At 36.5% G+C, this 17,963-nt stretch overlaps 3 protein-coding genes across 3 annotated transcripts; all 3 read right to left on the reverse strand.

Moving 5' to 3' along the window:
• Nucleotides 1-941: 941 nt before the first annotated feature.
• Nucleotides 942-1,593, reverse strand: LOC137966536 (calcium-binding protein CML42). Its single transcript, XM_068813193.1, has one exon. It carries the CDS (start codon nt 1,534-1,536, stop codon nt 973-975), a length of 564 nt encoding a protein of 187 aa, XP_068669294.1. The 5' UTR covers nt 1,537-1,593; the 3' UTR covers nt 942-972.
• Nucleotides 1,594-1,867: 274 nt separating this feature from the next.
• On the reverse strand, nt 1,868-3,771 carry LOC137966300 (UPF0481 protein At3g47200-like). The gene is made up of 2 exons (XM_068812881.1): nt 3,154-3,771; nt 1,868-2,713 (listed from the first exon to the last, which is right to left on the reverse strand). Exons 1-2 carry the CDS (start codon nt 3,769-3,771, stop codon nt 1,994-1,996), a joined length of 1,338 nt encoding a protein of 445 aa, XP_068668982.1. The 3' UTR covers nt 1,868-1,993.
• An 8,126-nt stretch (nt 3,772-11,897) lies between these two features.
• LOC137966562 (cytochrome P450 714C2-like) lies at nt 11,898-13,940 on the reverse strand. Its single transcript, XM_068813228.1, has 5 exons — nt 13,646-13,940; nt 13,346-13,572; nt 13,007-13,254; nt 12,559-12,919; nt 11,898-12,441 (listed from the first exon to the last, which is right to left on the reverse strand). Exons 1-5 carry the CDS (start codon nt 13,929-13,931, stop codon nt 12,016-12,018), a joined length of 1,548 nt encoding a protein of 515 aa, XP_068669329.1. The 5' UTR covers nt 13,932-13,940; the 3' UTR covers nt 11,898-12,015.
• Nucleotides 13,941-17,963: the final 4,023 nt, after the last annotated feature.

The raw sequence follows: 17,963 nt of genomic DNA on the forward strand, positions 1-17,963 counted from the left end.
ATTCAATTTTAAACTTGGTATTAGTGTGGACGAGTTCATGTACACTGGAAAACAGTTTCCAGGTGTCCCAAAATGAGAAAAATATAAAAAACAAGAAAATGAATAACTTATAATAGTATATTTAATTAAAACATAATACTTAAACCCCAAATTAGGTAAAACAAACATGATTACAACACAAATAAGTAATTTAATGTAAAATTAAAATAAATTAATATATTAATTAATTAAATTAAATATTATATTATTTAATGATAACAGTTTATTGTACATTAATACAATTACGTGTGCCAATTAACTGTGCACATGATTAATTATAATAAATAAGTAAATAAACAGAAAAATTTGATCCAATACAAACTTTAACACACTATATTTTTACGTATGATTGCATCATCCGGAGGAAAAGCAGTACTAGAGGCAGTTAGGGCGACCAAATTGCATCGCCCAAAGGAAAAACAGGTTGAGAATAAGATTTGCAAGGTTTTTTTTTTTATAAAAAAAGAGCGTTGAGGGGGGAAATTATTTTCTCCCCTCAACTTAGGTATCGGGGGGTTATGGGGGGTTCTGTGCGGTTCTGGTGAGAGCGGTGGCCGACTGATTTAACAACGACAATAGGGGGGTGACGACGATAGGTGAGGGTTCAGAGTAGTTGCCCTAGTTGGGGTAAGAGATGAGGCGAGGGATACAATGTTGGAGTTGATGGCGACGGCGATGAGAGGCAGAGAAGGCGAACCCACCCCTTTGTACCCTTTCCCTGACATATCTTGAATTTTATAAAATATATTATATTATATCTTGTATTTTTATATTTTTAATATTTTTTTTTAACCCATCGTGTTCGTAGGATGTAGTAGCAAGTTATAGAATTTATCAATTCCTTATCTCGTGGACACCGAATATAAAACTCCAATAGGATCGGCAAAAATTTAAGCACAAGATAAAAACCAAAAATCAAGCAAAGGAATATTTTTACGATGATCGAACAGTTACACTCTGCATCATGTTCTTGAACTCGAGGAAATCTACCTGCCCATCTCGATTCTGATCAACAGAGCAGATCATCTGCTGCACCTGATCGATTTCTACCCCCTCCGGCAACCCCAGTTTGTTGAGCACCGCCTGCAGCTCGCACGCCGAGATGTACCCGTCTCCGTCCTCGTCGAACACCTTGAACGCCTCCGTCAAATCCTCCTCGTCTCGGTCGCTGGCGCTCTCGGCGTTCTTCTCCTCCTCGCTGCCGCCGAAAAAGGCGTCCCCAAGCGACCGGTGCAGGGCCTCGAAGTCATCGTAGTCCAGGCCCTCGTTTCCGGGTTTCATGTACGAACGCATCGTCACCTCCAGCTCCGAGGCGTCCGCCTCCATGCCTAGCCGCTCCAGAGCCTGACACAGCTCCGGGACGATGATGACCCCGTCGTGGTTGTGGTCGAAGAGGTCGAAGATGCGGCGGAGGCGGAGAGAGTTCAGGCTCGTGCAGCGGAGGCGGAAGGAGGCGGAAGGCCTGGGTGTCCGTAAGGGTATCGGTTGGGCCCCCATCCGATGATATGACGGGATTCTGATCAGGGCAGCCGCCGGCGTCTGGGGGGAAGCGTTTGGCTGATGAAAGCAAAGGTAGGTTTAAATAGAGTTTTGTGAAGACGACGGTAGTGGGCGTCCTGTCTCTGATTTTGTCGCGAAGAAGACCCGTGAGATGCGCGTTACGGACACACCAACCGCATACTTTTCCCCCTTCGTCGCATTTGAAACGTGGAATCTTGTCAGAGGTTCCCTCGGGAAAATCGGGTCAACTCTGAATAAAAATAAATTAAAAATAAAAAAATAATTTTAAATAAAAATTTAAAAGTTTAATATAATAAAAATTCGGAGGTACCCTTATCTATATTGGGTTTTGCATAGATGGCCTGAACCACCACGTTTATTGATTCGGATTACAGAGGAAGCTAATGACAAGCAAATTGTATCAATCTGTGTTAGCCTTAAACAAAATACTTAATCAGCCATGGGGATTGTAATAAGAGATGGTTGTGAAGACAGTCTGCCAAATGGTGAGAATTATCAGAAGAGCTGCTGCAATCAATGAAAGCACAGTCCAAGGGCTCTTGAAGTAGATCTGCTGGAGGTTCAATCTCCATTCACGAATGCGTCTTTTCCATTTCCTTGTGCTCTTGTTGTGAAAAGCATTGAGATCCACTATGACATGAAGAAGATCACCACCCACCCGGAAGTCTATGTTGCTGTACAGTGACTTGAACAGTTCCAGAATCTCTTCATTTTCACCGAAGGTTGTGACGGCAAGGAGGCCACAGGACCTGAGTAACTGGACGTCCTCGGTCGACCGGAGAAGACGAGCCATAACACAAATATAGGTGCTTATGTCTTGTTTCAGGCCAGTGTGAAGACATTCAAAAGCCCAGACATTGAACCAGATTGTCTCAGAGAATGTAAACAGGTTGAAAACTGGAAGATGAAGGACATTGTTCTCTTGCTTAATGCCTGAAAGAGAATTGGTTTTGCACTTCTTGAACATAATTCCTGCTTTTCTGTATGATGTTGCACTTTCAATCCCTAGGTTTTCAACTTCTGGCAAATTCTTGCTAGAGGGTCTTCCTGTGATTCTGTTCCTCAGAAGATCCACTATGTGCAGCTTGGATGCTTGACTCCCCTTTGGCCTTAACTCCCCAACAATGGATAGAAGAGATTCCATGTATATCTCCTGCTTCTCAGATTGATGAAAGGGATGGGTGAAAAACATAAATTTAACTGTGATTTCGTAGTTGATTTAAAGCATCCTGTTGGTTTTAATACCCTTGGTTTCAGTTTATTTAATGTTTCCTAAACCGGTTATTCTGCTAATTGCTTCTCATAAACCGGTTTATTTAGATTACCACTTCGTTCGAGAACAAGTTCAAAGTAGTGTTATTCTGGTTACTCAAGTCTAGCAGATGCTCTCACCAAACCGCTTCCTCTTCTTGAAACCAAGATTGGACTCTCCTCTCGGAGCTCCATCTTGTGAGAGCATGATAGAGATAAAGATAAGAGCTGAGAGAAATTGAGTTCATCTCATATTAGTAATAACGATTATCATGTAAAATCTTATCTCTTTGTAACCTATAAATACATGAATGTAAAGTATCGGAAATGAGAGAGACTCACCGGGTCTTCTGTTATCCTGTTTTCAACAGCCAGTAATGTCTCCAACACCCAGAGAGGCAGCTGGTTTTCCAACATCAGGAATTCCCTTACCAGAGTGTTGGTGACAGTTGATCTCCCACGGTCACCAAAGATGGGATCGCTGGGACTGTAACCAAGGGACTCATCAAAGGTGAATACTCTTAGGATTTCCAGAACGAAGCAGCCATCAAGTACCATTAGATCCAACAATTTATCTTCATCCTTCCATTCTTCATCCAATTCCTCATATGAATCCATCAACTGACCTGAAATTTTCTTCAACGCCATCTTGAAGTCGCCGAGAGTTTTGTTTGATCTTCTGAGTAACTGGCACAGAGCTCTGTACTTGTGATCTTCCATTGCCTTCAAATGTGTCTCTCCGTGATGATATGGGCCAATCGAGACCAGCTTTGGCTTGTACGCTTTTTCATTCCTGTGCACAAGGTGGGAAGGTACTCTGTAAATAGAACATTTATCCCATCGTTTTTCTTCTTCTGCTGTATCCAACAACCTCTGGAGACGATGGGCATCAATGACGAAACCTGTCGGCGTCGTCGATGGAGTTTCAGGAATGGTCCGGCAGCCATTTTCTGTTGACATAGCAGTAACTAGCAACTATCCTTGTTACAGACTCTCAGAACAGTCGTGGAAGGAGAATGGTTGGAAGTAGAATCTTCGTCTTCCCTTCCATATAAAAGATCTTTGGGTGAAAGGTTTATTTGTTTTCTTTCAAGGAAAAGGGTAACCGGCCGGCCATTAACGCGTAGCATTGTTTCTTACTTCATTTTTTGGATTCACGGAAGCTTCAAGGAGGTTTCATTTCTGGGAGTCTTCCTTGATTGTCGTGTAGTGTCCACAAATCATCTTTGACTGAATATGTGGCGCCAATGTCATCCTATCAGTTCACCTACTAGATAAATTAACGCTATGTCACCTAATATATCATCACATCGCGGCTTTATCAACAACATGTCATCGGATAAATTACAACATGTCATCAAGTCACATCAATAATGCACCGCGTCAACAATCACATCTGATTTATCTTTTTATTTAATTTATAATAAATTTTATATTGTATTAAAAATTCATGTTTAAGACTTACAGTTGGTATCAAAGCAGACCTCTTATCCAGCTTGATTCCGAGCCTCTCTATTCTGTTTTTCGGCTCTGTACCTCTTATCCAGCTTGATTCCGAGCCTCTCTATTCTGTTTTTCGGCTCTGTTTTTGTTTTTTAAAAAATAAATTCTGTGCGCTTCCCGTTTGTGGGAGGCGGGGCTCTTGCATCGGCGAAAAACGTCGGAGAATGACGAAGCACCGACGCCGATGACCATTCCTCACGGTTTGCCGGCGTCGACATTGTATAAATACCGGTGCCGACAGTCTCTATTCGCTCTCTGTGCGGGACTGTCGGCGGCTCTTTGGTGACGCCTGAGAGCGTCGGAGACGCAGCGACGACGCCGGAAACAATTCCGAACTGTTTTCCGGCGTTGACGACTTGAAAGTACGCTGGCAAAACGTTGGGCAAAAATTTTTCTGCGCGCGGCTGGAGGTTGAAGACGACCTCCAGCGCGCAGAATCATATTGATTAAATTTATAAGGTATTTTTATAAATACCATCGAGTTAGCTCGGGACGAGTCTTCTGTGACTCGCCGTTCCAACTTGGCAATCGCGACTCAGGTCGGGTTGACTCGAAGAAAAAAAAAAAAAAAATCAAGTCAACTCGGACGGGTTGAGTTGGCTTGCCATTCCTAGGCCGAGCCGACTCGGTGCATAAATTGAATTTGCGCCGGCGGGATTCGAACCCGCGCATTGGGGAAATTATTTGCGCCAGTGACCATTAGGCCACTAGCCGTCTACTGTTGTGTAAATAGGAAATTGTAAATTTATTTCCTCTTACAGTTTTTATGCATTTTTTGGCTTATATGTAAATGCATGAAATTAAAGTTATGCATAATATTATAGTTTTCAATTACGCATATCTTATGAGCATATTTGGTGCATAATGATAACATGTTAGTGTAAGTTACAATTATGCAATTCATGCTATTCTCATATATTTATGAGATTTAATGTCTAATGATCCATATAATTTTTACTAATTAGAGAGTAGCCACAACATCTTTAACTTAATAAAAATTATATATTATGATTAGGATCACATAAAGAATATTAGACATTAATTGTAACTAATTTTTCTTGATATAATAAATTTTATCCCACATGAATTTTTATTATATTTGAGTTTATTAGTTAGGATAAAGTATCAAGTTATTCATAATTTACCCACAGGGATTATGAATTCATAAATAATTTGATAGTTTTATCATAAAGAAAAATTAGAAATTAATTGTAATTAATTATACTTAATATAATAAATTTTATCCCACAGGAATTTTTATTATATTTGAGTATATTAATTAGGATAAAATATCAAATTATTCATAATTTACCCACAGGAATTATGAATTCATAAATAATTTGATAGTTTTATCATCAAGTTTACTCATAAAGAATCTTGAATCTACTTGCATTAAAAACATTTAGCCCACAGGCAATGTTTTTTATGTCAGTTGATTTGATTTTTAAGCATGATTTACATTGGTAAAACATGATATTTTATTCAGGCCTCAATTTTAACATCGGCATGTAATTTGTAATTTTATGCAGTTGTACAACCTGCACATTTCTCTGATTTTTGTTGTGATATCCCTGATCTTAAGGGAGATAACTATAAGGTCTAGAAAGAGAGAATACTTCTTCATTTAGGGTGGATGGACATAGATTATGCTATTAGGAAAGACGAACCACCTGTAATTACTGATACCAGCACCGCAGCTGCAATTACACTTTATGAACGATGGGAGCGATCTAATCGCCTCAGTGTAATGTTCATTAAGACAAAAATTGTTGTTGGTATTCGTGGTTCTGTTGAACAGTATGAAAATGTCAAAGACTTGCTGAAAGCCATTGATGCTCAATTTGTCACTTCAGATAAGGCATTAGCAAACACCCTAATCATGAAGTTCTCATCCCTAAAGCACACCAGTATGAGAGGTGTGCGTGAGCACATCATGCAAATGAGGGATATTGTGGCTCAATTAAAAAATCTTGAGGTTGATATGTCAGAATCTTTCGTGGTGCATTACATTCTGAATTCCCTTCCGCACCAATATGGACCCTTCAAAATCTCGTATAACACACATAAAGATAAATGGTCAGTTAATGAACTTTTGACCATGTGTGTTCAAGAGGAAGGGAGACTGGTGATGGAACAAGGAGAAAATGTCATGATGGCAACACATGGAAATGACAAGTATCAAGCCAAACAAAAAGGGAAGGGTAAAATATTCCCCCAAGCTGGTATTAAGAAAGATTCCAAGTGTTTTTTCTGTAAAAAGAAGGGACATATGAAGAAGGAATGTGCCAAGTTTCAGAAATGGCTTGCTGACAAAGGTACACCAACCTCATTTGTTTGTTATGAATCTAATATGGTTAATGTCAATAATTACACTTGGTGGATTGATTCTGGATCAACAATCCACATCTCGAATTCCTTGCAAGGTTTGCAAAACCTAAGGAAACCAGTGGGAAGTGAGCATCACATTTTCTCAGGAGATCAGATGAGCTCACATGTGGAAGCTATAGGAACTTGCTATTTAACTTTAAGTAGTGACTTTGTTTTAAAATTAGAAAAGACCTTTTATGTTCCAAGTTTCTCCAGAAACTTGATTTCAGTTTCAAGGCTTGTACCTTATGGATATTCTTTTAACTTTTCAGACTCATCTTTCAGTTTATATTATAAGTCTGATTGTGTTGGGAATGGTACATTGTCTGATGGTCTTTATAGCATTAATTTACAAAACAATGCCACTTACGGTTCAATGCATGTTCACACTGGTAATAAAAGAAGTGTTATTAATGAGGATTCCTCTACATTATGGCACCGGAGATTAGGTCATATCTCCATAGATAGAATTAAAAGATTAGTGAATGAAGGGGTACTTAATACTCTGGATTTTACTGATTTTGAGACTTGTGTAGACTGCATTAAGGGAAAGTAGACTAACAAGTCAAAGAAAGGTGCCAATAGGAGTTCAACCGTATTAGAGATCATACATACTAATATATGTAGTCCAGACATGGACTCACATAGTCAGAAATACTTCATCTATTTTATAGATGATTCCTCACGATACATGTATCTCTACATGCTTTATAACAAGTATGAAGCTTTAGATGCCTTTAAGATCTTTAAGGCTGAAGTAGAGACACAATGCGGTAAGCAAATTAAGATCGTGAGATCAGATAGAGGTGGAGAATATTATGGTAGATACACCGAGAATGGACAAGCACCTGGGCCATTTGCAAAGTTTCTTCAGGAACATGGGATTGTTGCCCAATATACCATGCCTGGTTCTCCGGACCAAAATGGTGTAGCAGAAAGAAGAAACCGAACATTATTAGGCATGGTGCGGAGTATGCTTAGCAACTCCAATCTTCCTAGATCCTTGTGGCCTGAAGCACTTAAGACGACAATGTATATATTAAACCGAGTTCCAACCAAGGCTGTTCCAAAAACGCCATTTGAATTATGGAAAGGTTGGAAACCGAGTTTGCGACATATGCGCGTTTGGGGATGCCCGTCTGAAGTGAGAATTTATAATCCACAAGAGAAGAAGTTGGACCCAAGGACCAGTAGTGGGCATTTCATTGGATATGCTGAACGGTCTAAAGGTTACAGATTTTATTGTCCATCTCACCACACTAGGATTGTGGAATCAATAAATGCAAAATTTCTTGAAAATGACTTGATCAGTGGGAGAAATCCAACTCGAAACATAGTTTTTGAGAAGGATTATTCAGAATCTCAACCTTCCACCTCAAGTGATAGATTGGTTATTGTTCACAGCACCCCTCAAGTACAAACTGGTGTTGAACAACCAATCATTGAAGTTCCACAAATTGCTGATAACATTCCAGTAGATCAAGTTCTTCAAGAGTTGCCAAACACTTTTGAACAACTAGTTGAACCACTTAATTCTCAGGAAAATGATGGTTCTACATTAAGAAGATCTACTAGACTCAGGAGATCAGCAATTCCTGATGATTATATAGTGTATCTGCAAGAATCTGACATTGGAACCGCAAATAATCCCATGTATTTTTCCGAAGCCATGAGTTGCAAAGAATCAGAATTATGGTACAATGCCATGAAGGAAGAGATGAATTCTATGAAGAGTAATGACGTCTGGGATCTTGTTGAGTTGCCTAGTGGATTTAAAGCCATTGGATGTAAATGAGTCTTTAAAACAAAGAAAGACTCATTAGGCAACATTGAGCGATACAAGGCAAGACTCGTTGCTAAGGGATTCACTTAGAAAGAAGGAATCGATTACAAGGAAACTTTTTCTCCTGTATCTAAGAAAGATTCCTTGCGCATTATTTTGGCATTAGTAGCCCATTTTGACTTAGAGCTGCAACAAATGGATGTAAAAATGGCATTTCTCAATGGAGATCTAGAGGAGGAGGTTTACATGAAACAACCTGAAGGATTCCCTTCTAGTGATGGTGACCAATTGGTTTGCAAGCTAAACAAGTCAATATATGGATTAAAACAAGCATCCCGCCAATGGTATTTGAAATTCCATAATGTAATTTCTTCATTCGGGTTTGTCGAAAACATTATGGATCAATGTATATACCAGAAGGTCAGTGGGAGTAAAATCTGTTTTCTTGTTTTATATGTGGATGACATTTTGCTAGCAACCAATGATAAGGGTTTTCTACATGAGGTGAAACAATTTCTCTCTAACAATTTTGATATGAAGGATATGGGTGAAGCATTTTATGTCATTGGCATTAAGATTCATAAAGACAGATTTCGAGGTATTTTAGGTCTGTCTCAAGAAACCTGTATTAATACAGTGTTAGAGAGATTTCAAATGAAAAGTTGTTCACCAAGTGTAGCTCCCATTGTGAAGGGTGATAGGTTCAATTTGAACCAATGCCTGAAGAACGACCTTGAAAGGGAACAAATGAAGGACATTCCATATGCTTCTGTTGTCGGAAGCCTAATGTATGTTCAAGTCTGCACAAGACCTGATATTGCATTTGCTGTTGGGATGTTGGGGCGATATCAGAGTAATCCCGGGTTAGACCACTGGAGAGCTACAAAGAAAGTCATGAGGTACCTTCAAGGAACCAAATACTACATGCTGATATATAGGCGGACGGACAATTTAGAAGTCATTGGTTACTCAGATTCTGACTTTGCTAGCTGTATTGATTCCCGCAAATCAACATCAGGATACATTTTCTTGTTGGCCAGTGGAGCAATATCATAGAGGAGTGCCAAACAGACTTTGACTGCCACGTCGACTATGGAAGCCGAGTTAGTTTCCTGTTTTTAGGCTACTTCACATGGTGTATGGCTTAAGAGTTTCATTTCTGGGCTTAGAATTATGGATTCTATCTCTAGGCCATTAAGAATATATTGCGATAATTCAGCTGCTGTTATTATGGCCAAGAACAACAAAAGTAGAAGTCGAAGTAAACACATCGACATTAAGTATTTGGCCATAAGAGAACGTGTTAAAGAAAAGAAAGTGGTCATTGAGCAGGTCAGCACTGACTTAATGATCGCAGATCCTTTGACTAAGGGCATGCCACCGTTTAAATTCAAGGATCATGTTATGAATATGGGACTTGGTTCCATTATGTAAATTTTTTCATTGTATGAACAATGTTATTTCAGTGAAAATTTTAAATTAATGTGATGTTCTTTTCTCATCTTTATGTGCACTTTAATTTTGAGAAAATTCATCTGTGTTGGACCAAGAGTAAACATAGGGTTTATTCATACAGTATAAGTAATACATACATAGTAATACTTAGAAGATATTACTCGTCATTAGAGGACCTATCGCCATGATTCATGTATTTATTACTTAAATTCAGATTATCGATGGGTTTAAAATTATATTAGAAGTTTGTGACCACACGTTTGAGTGAAAGGTTTATTTGTTTTCTTTCAAGGAAAAGGGTAACCGGCCGGCCATTAACGCGTAGCATTGTTTCTTACTCCATTAGTTGGATTCACGGAAGCTTCAAGGAGGTTTCATTTCTGGGAGTCTTCCTTGATTGGCACAGTGGGAGTCTTAGTGTCCACAAATCAGCTTTGACCGAATATGTGGCGCCAATGTCATCCTATCAGATCACCTACTAGAGAAATTAACGCTATGTCACCTAACATATCATCACATCGCGGCTTTATCATCAACATGTCACAACAATGCGCCACGTCAACAATCACATCAGCTTACTTTTTTTCTTATTATTTATTTATTATTTATATATAAATATATTTATAATTTATAAAAAATTTAAAAAACATTAATTTTTGGATTTAAAAATTTACACATTTTATTACCTTCAATTCAATATAAAAAAATATAAAATGTGTTTATTAATTATTTTAAAATAAATTTCAAATGTAATTAATTCCATACATTATCGATTTAAGATATTACATAATTTAATAAAATATTTATAAAAAAATAATTTAGTTCTTAAAAATCTCATTTGTTGGTACATATTTTATTACCTTCATTTTTATTATAAAATAATATTAAATATGTATATTAATTAATTAAAAATTATATTCTAATCTATTTAACACATTTCATTACAGATTTAAATTTTAAAAATGTACGAATTTTTTTTAATTTTATAAAAATTTATTTGTTAGTAAATGTTTTATTACCTTATATTATTTTTAATAAATTATAAAATTTGTATATTAATTAAATAAAAAATTATATTCTAATCTATTTAACACATTTTATTATTGTTTTAAGATATTTTCAAAATTTCAAAATATTTTATTTTTTATAGTTTTCAAAAATCTTATTTATCGGTACCCGTTTATTACCTTCTATTTATAATAATAAAATATAAAAAATAAAATATTAATTTATTAAAAAATATAATTTTTTATTAATTTAAGTTAAAGGTAATAAAACATGTACCGACAAATAATTTTTTTAAAATTAAAATATGGCAAGGATGCACTCCATCACTTCCCGTGGCTCAACTTGAATTATTGGTACAAGTTTCCATTGGAGAGGGCATTGTAAAGAGGGCGTGACAGGCGGAGAGGTCCACACTTTTACATTGATTAAGTAGGTTTTTATTCAGTTTAGAATCAGCCACTTTGTCACACATGCATGTTCCACTCTGAGGATAAGAATACAGATATGTTGGGTGAAGATTGAGTTGAGGACGGGAGGGGAGACTTGCTTCTCTGTCTTTCCTTTTGTCAAAAGTTTTGTGGAGCTAGGGAGGTCAAGGGATCGAGGTGGAGCCCATGTCTCTTTTGTTTTATCCAAAGATCAATTTTATATGTAATAATTGAATTAATCAATGGATGCTTAAAGATTAAAATATTTGATTAATCAATAACCGAATTTAAAATTATTTTTGGAATTAAATGGAAACGAAAGGTTAGAAATTATAAAAATATTTGACTAATACTCTGAACGATTCTGAGTTCTCTCCGGTGACGGACCGGGTCCGCGTCGTCTTCCACGAGGTCGCGTGATCGTTTCTGGTAGAAACAAAATTTCACGTGAACATCATAAACGTCTTGTTAAGCGACAACCGCTCTCTTCAATTCATTATAAATTCGTTGGATCTAAGCGGAATGACCTACTACCTCCAATTTTCATTCAATATAGAAGTCAAAGCGGTGACAATGAGACAATCCATTCAGATAAGCATCGTAAGGGGAGAAACTAAATTGATAGCTACAGATTCGCAGGCCCCAAGTGGCATTTACAGGTCAAATCCTTTTTACGATGAGATTTACTGTGTCTTCGGGTCCCAGAACCAGTCTGTAAGCGACCGCATGGCGGTAGGTCGGCGATGGGAAGAAGGCAAACTTGGAGAGGATGACGGAGAGGACGATCTTTAACTGAACCATTGCGAAGTGTTGGCCTAGGCAGATGCGAGGGCCGACGCCAAAGGGAATGTAGGCGAGAGGGAGCTTGCATGCGCCGGAGACGCCGTTGGCGAACCTCTCAGGGTTGAATTCCAGGGCGTCTGGTCCCCAGAGCTTTGGGTTCTGGTGCAAATCCATGGTGGGGATCCAAATGTTCAGGCCTTTGGGGATATCAAGGTCACCGATTTTCATGTCGCGGCGGGCTTCCCTCTGTGTGAGGAGGGCGACTGGGTACAGCCGCATTGTCTCATGGATTATCATCGTCAGCTGAAAGAAGCAGAATTAACCGTTTAGAATAGTTATATGTGTATGCTTTCTTATAAGAGGGCCTTCCCCTCGTTTCCCTTTCCCCTCCGGCGACGGGAGAGGTAAGAGGTAGCTTACCACTTTCATCTTGGAGGTCATATCTGCGTCGGGTGCGCGACCGTTACAGACTTCTTGAATCTCCCCTCGGACGCGTTCTTGCCATTCGGGGTGTTTGGCGAGGAGGAGGAGGACCCAGGCCACGGTGGTGGCGCTGGTTTCATGGCCGGCGAAGTAGACTGTCTTGCAGTTGTCGATTATGAAGCTTGTGGCCATCCTCTTGGAGATGTAGCCGTCTCTGACACTGTTGAGGATGACTTGCAGAAGGTCCCTCGCCACTGCCTCCTTACGATTTTCCCTCTCCTTGATCACCTTAATGATCGATATCCTGATTTCCTTGTCCAGCCTCCATGCCTCCCGGTTGCTCTTTTTGGGGATGTATCTGCACGACCCTCAAATGCACGCTTAGTTTGTGATTTTGCCTGAAAGAAACCGATTGAGTAGCAGCAACAGAGTTTTAAGAGCTCACCTCAATCCGGGGATACCAATATCTCCAGTCTGCTTGCTCAGGGCAATTTGGAGAGTCTTCAGCTGTGAGAAAATCTCCTTCCCTTCGCCGAAGGAGCTCCCAAAACAGGCTTTTGAGATTACATCTGCTGTGTAGGCTCTCAAATCTGGATCGACGTTCATGTCCACTACTCCACCAGCCGAATCCAGTCTCTTCTCCCAATTTTCTGTCAAGGTCTCCAGACTCTCCAACATCATGCCCGTCATTCCCTGTTAAAGAAGATAGAATTAGTGTTCTACAGGAACGAAGTTGTTAAAGATCTGGAAACATGAACAAATGGATAGCAGCCGATGGAGCTACCTTGATCTTATCCATGAAGAACTCCGGAGCAATAATTTTCCGCTGCTTCACCCAGATATCACCACTCGATGCCATGACGCCATTGCCTAACATGGCTCCTCTGTTCTTCCTTAGGTAAGGACTCTTCCCCAGATCGATCGTCTTCATGAGGATCAAATCCTTTGCCAGTTCACTGTCCGCAATGTGCAGTACAGGGACCACGCCGATTGAGAAGGTAAACACAGGACCTGGAAGCAGGATAGTCACATTAGTTAAAGTTGCAGAACTGGGTGTAGTAATTATGTTTTCAGAGATGCTCACCATAAATCTTCTTCCACTCTTCCAGGTGTGGAAACATGTATTTACTGTAGTCGTGGAACAACTGACCACCGGGCTCCGGCCGAGCTCGAACAGTCTTGGCTTGGATTTTCCTGATCTCGGGGATGTTTCCCAGGAAGAATGAAGGCCGAGGACCGTAGATCCCTTGCTTCTCAAGCTTCCGCCGGATTCTCTGAGGCTTCAACCAGAACTCATCGTAGAGAAACAAGAACAGGGTGCAGAGACCCATCAACAGAAACGAAAGCCACGTTTTCGGATCAAATTCCATCTTCTTTCTCCTCTCCACACTCTCTACTCTGCTCACTCCAGCAAGCCACTTTTATAGGGAATGGAGTTGACAAAAATAATTCTGAGAACTGGTTATTTTTTTAATAATGTTAAGAAATGATTAATTTATTAAAATTCCCACTGAAAGATGTCTCCCGCCCACGTGAATCGTGAAGTTACCGAATATACGCAGTGAAATTTTTGGATCTTGGCTTTTGTATACTTCTCCTTGAAGAAGCAGAACAAATGCCTTGACTGCAACTCTGTCACTCTTCTTCCCAAGTTGAAGACGAAAGATGAAGGTGGACGATGGCTGCAGATGTCACCAGAAACGCCAATTAATTTCTCTCCAAGTCAAATGCGGCTCTGCAACGAAGCACTGCGTTCACTCGCGAAGATGGCCCAAGCCCACACATCCTAATAGATAGATATGGAAGATAGGCTCAAGGCCCATAAACCAAGGAGAAGGCCTAGATGCTCATAGAATGATGACAGAACGGTAAATAAATAGGCATCCTCATAGAGATAATATTAATGTAATTAGGTTAAGTTCTATGGGCATAATTATAATATTGAAGTTTGATTAATTTATAAATTGATATTAGGGGGAGGGTTAGGAAAACAAGTCCATAACCTCTTCTTCCTCCAATTTTTTCTCAATGGGTATCCTTCTCTTTTTGTCCATAAGCTAAATCTACAGAGTCTTGAAAACCAACAATAACTAAATAAATAATTATAATTTATTTTTTAAAAATATTTTATTAATTTTAAAAAGATAAAATTATTTTTAAAATTATGTATTAATTTAAAAAAATTGAAATTTATAATTAATTTAGTCAAATAAAACTATCTAAAATAAAAGTTAAAGCTATTAAAGTAATTTTATAATAATTTGACCTCACCCTATCAAAGTTTGCATATCTGATCGAATAGGATTAATTAATAATTTTTATTAATTTGCTTTGGTTCATATCGTTTTGAAATTTATGTGAATGCTTTTTTATATATTATTTTTTCAACTTAATTATAATAAATAAATAATTTTAATTTTTAAATTTTAAAATATTTTTTTAATAATAAAAGAGATTGAAGAAGAATATATATGATATAAATGTATAAAGATTTGATATAAAAATATTTTATTAGTTCAAATAAATTTCTTTAATTACAACAAAGTTATTGAATGACCAATGTAAATGTAATTAAAGATATTTTAAATATAACTATATATAAGAAAACAATAAGTATATTTAAAGACCTTTAATAAATTCATTGTTTCAAAAAACATAAATAAAATATTTAACACATTCGCTCGATGCCCCTACAACTTTTCTTTTCATCATCAATAAAAATTATCACACTTTTCATAAGCAATAAAAATTATCACTAGATGCTCCTTCAACTCTTATTTTCATCTTCAATAAAAATTTGGGTAAAGGAGACGATTCTTTGCATAGGAATAGTAGAAAAGATGAAGTATAAAAGGTTAAAAGAAGTCAACTCCTTTTAGTTGAAGAAATCTCTTTTCTTCCATTCTTCGCTTCTCCTATTGATGTGGTCGACTTCTTCAAATATGAATGATTTTTTTTTTCTTTTTCTTTTTGGCAGACCATTTCGACATTTAGGCAAACAGTCTTAGAATAACCTCTTCTCTCTCTTATTTGGTTATACGGCGTTATTGAGTTGATTGGATGGTATACTTACTAGCATGATCTACTCACTTCCCTTTTGTACAAACGACGGACTATGGTTGGTCGAATAAAATATGCTGCTTGAGATATTTTTTAGGGCTTTTTGAGCAACAAGTCATATTTAATGTAAATTATTAGTGATTTAATTGTTTGTTATCCTTAAAACCCACTAGTTATACTTTCCCCATATAATAATACCTCATCCACCAACTACAGTTTTCATGTGAAACACATTTCATCGACACAAATTAATCTAATCAAATCCAATCAATTACAATAACATTTTTTTAAGAAATCACTCCAATCAATTCTCGTGCCATGATTGATAATTCTACCGAATTTGACACTTATCAGGCACTTATCAGAAAGCACCATTGCATGGATGCAAAAACAAAAAGAAAAAAACAACCAAGTCATGAATGCTTTAAAAGCTTATAATATCATTTCTTCCTTTCTTTAGGCATGCATTAACCCATGGAGTGTCTACAAACATAAAACTATATAATGCTAAAAGCAATATTAGAGCATTGCAGATTTAAAGCAAGTCTCATTCCTTTAGGGTATGTTTGGAATCCTTATAAAAAGAAAAAGAAAAGAAAATGAAATAAGAATTTGACCATTATTAGTCTAAAAAATAATTAGTAAAAATGAGATAATGATCAAAATTTTATTTTTTTTAAATAAAATGGTCAAATTCTTATTTTATTTTCCATGGGCCAAACAAACCCTTAGACATCTTGCTTTTCCACTATGGGGTTCAATATAATTTCTCAAGTGGAGTTTCTTTCAACTTTGATTATGATACTCCACCACTAAAAGGAGGTGGTACCTTTTGGTAGGAGAGAGAATTTCCAATACCACTATGAGGTTCAAGAGAATTTCTCAAGTGGACTATTGAGTCATCTACTTTTATTATGAAACTTCACCTTTGAAAGGAAGTGGTACCTTTTTGTAGGTCTAATGAGAGCCAATCCTAAAGGGGTAGATAGGGCCTCATTTTCTTATAAGGACTATGAGGAGACTGACAATTATTCATTTAGATGATAGTGTTTGAAATTTTGGAGCAAGCCACAAATCCTTTTGGGATAATGATAATTTAGTAGACAATCACTTGATCATTTGGTGCATATTTCATACTAAAATAAAGTGGAGAATAAACAAGTTATAGGGATGTGGACTTCAACTTAGTGCCCTACAAAATAATCTTTGAGTGGGGTCCTTCATAAACAATTCTTTTTCTATTTGGTATGTTTTACATAAAAAAATATTCAAGTGCTTTTTGTATTTGATTATTTTCTTTTTGTTTTTTAATCAAACCATTAGTTAACTTATCTCATCCTTAAGTAACTTTTCCTTAGACCAATGGGATCACTAGTTGTTTCATTTAAAAAATCACAAAAAATAATGGCTTCTTGATAGAAATGATTAAATGATATAGAAGCTCATGGAACCTGTCTTAATAATAAATAAATAACGAAAAACTCGTACTATGCATGAGGAGAAACGAAGAACAAATAATAGTAAAAAATTAAATTAAACGAAAAGACTATTAGCTCTTCAAAGAATAATAGCAAAAAATAAAACTAAAAAATGGAAAATTAAATAAAATAAAAAAATTAATTACATAACTCTTGAACAAGCAATACAATGTATTACTCGTATGTCTACAGTCATTTGAATCTTTGGGCTTGAGTCTTCTAGACCTTTTTGGTTTTTTCATAGACGTCTACTTATTATATTTTAATAAATTTTAATCATATTCCTTGGGCCGCTAGTAAAAACCAAACATTTTTCAATATATGATGCCTTTCAATTTTTTGAAACCATTTATTAAATAAAATAAAATCAATACTTTAAAAAAAGATGAAAATGGAAAATCTGGAAAAATAATAAAAAATGAATAAAGGGTTCAAAAGACATAAATAAACAACATCAAGAATCAATAAATAGAAGTAAAAACAAATATCAAAATGAAAAATAATAATTATTAACTAAATAAAATCAGAAGATAATTTTTTCTATATTAAACAGTAAAAAACTAAAAATTAAATTAAATAATTATATAAGTTTTAATAATTATCAATATTATTAATTTAGTTAATTAAACAGGTAAAATAATAAGTAATTAAAAATTAATATAATATGTTTTATTATAAATTATATAAATGAACTAATAAACAATATATTCATAAATAAAAACCATACAAGTAATAATAACTAATTATTATATTAACTAAAATATATTTATGATATTATTCAAGTATAAATTTCAGTTGGATTTTAACACACATATACTATTAGTTAAAATATGTAATAAAAAGGGTAAAGATAAGTAATTAATA

Source organism: Aristolochia californica, unplaced genomic scaffold (assembly GCF_029961685.1).
Source record: "Aristolochia californica isolate CCGP_79_NKW_82.1479 unplaced genomic scaffold, dmAriCali1.0.hap1 SCAF_5, whole genome shotgun sequence".
NCBI lineage: Eukaryota > Viridiplantae > Streptophyta > Magnoliopsida > Piperales > Aristolochiaceae > Aristolochia > Aristolochia californica.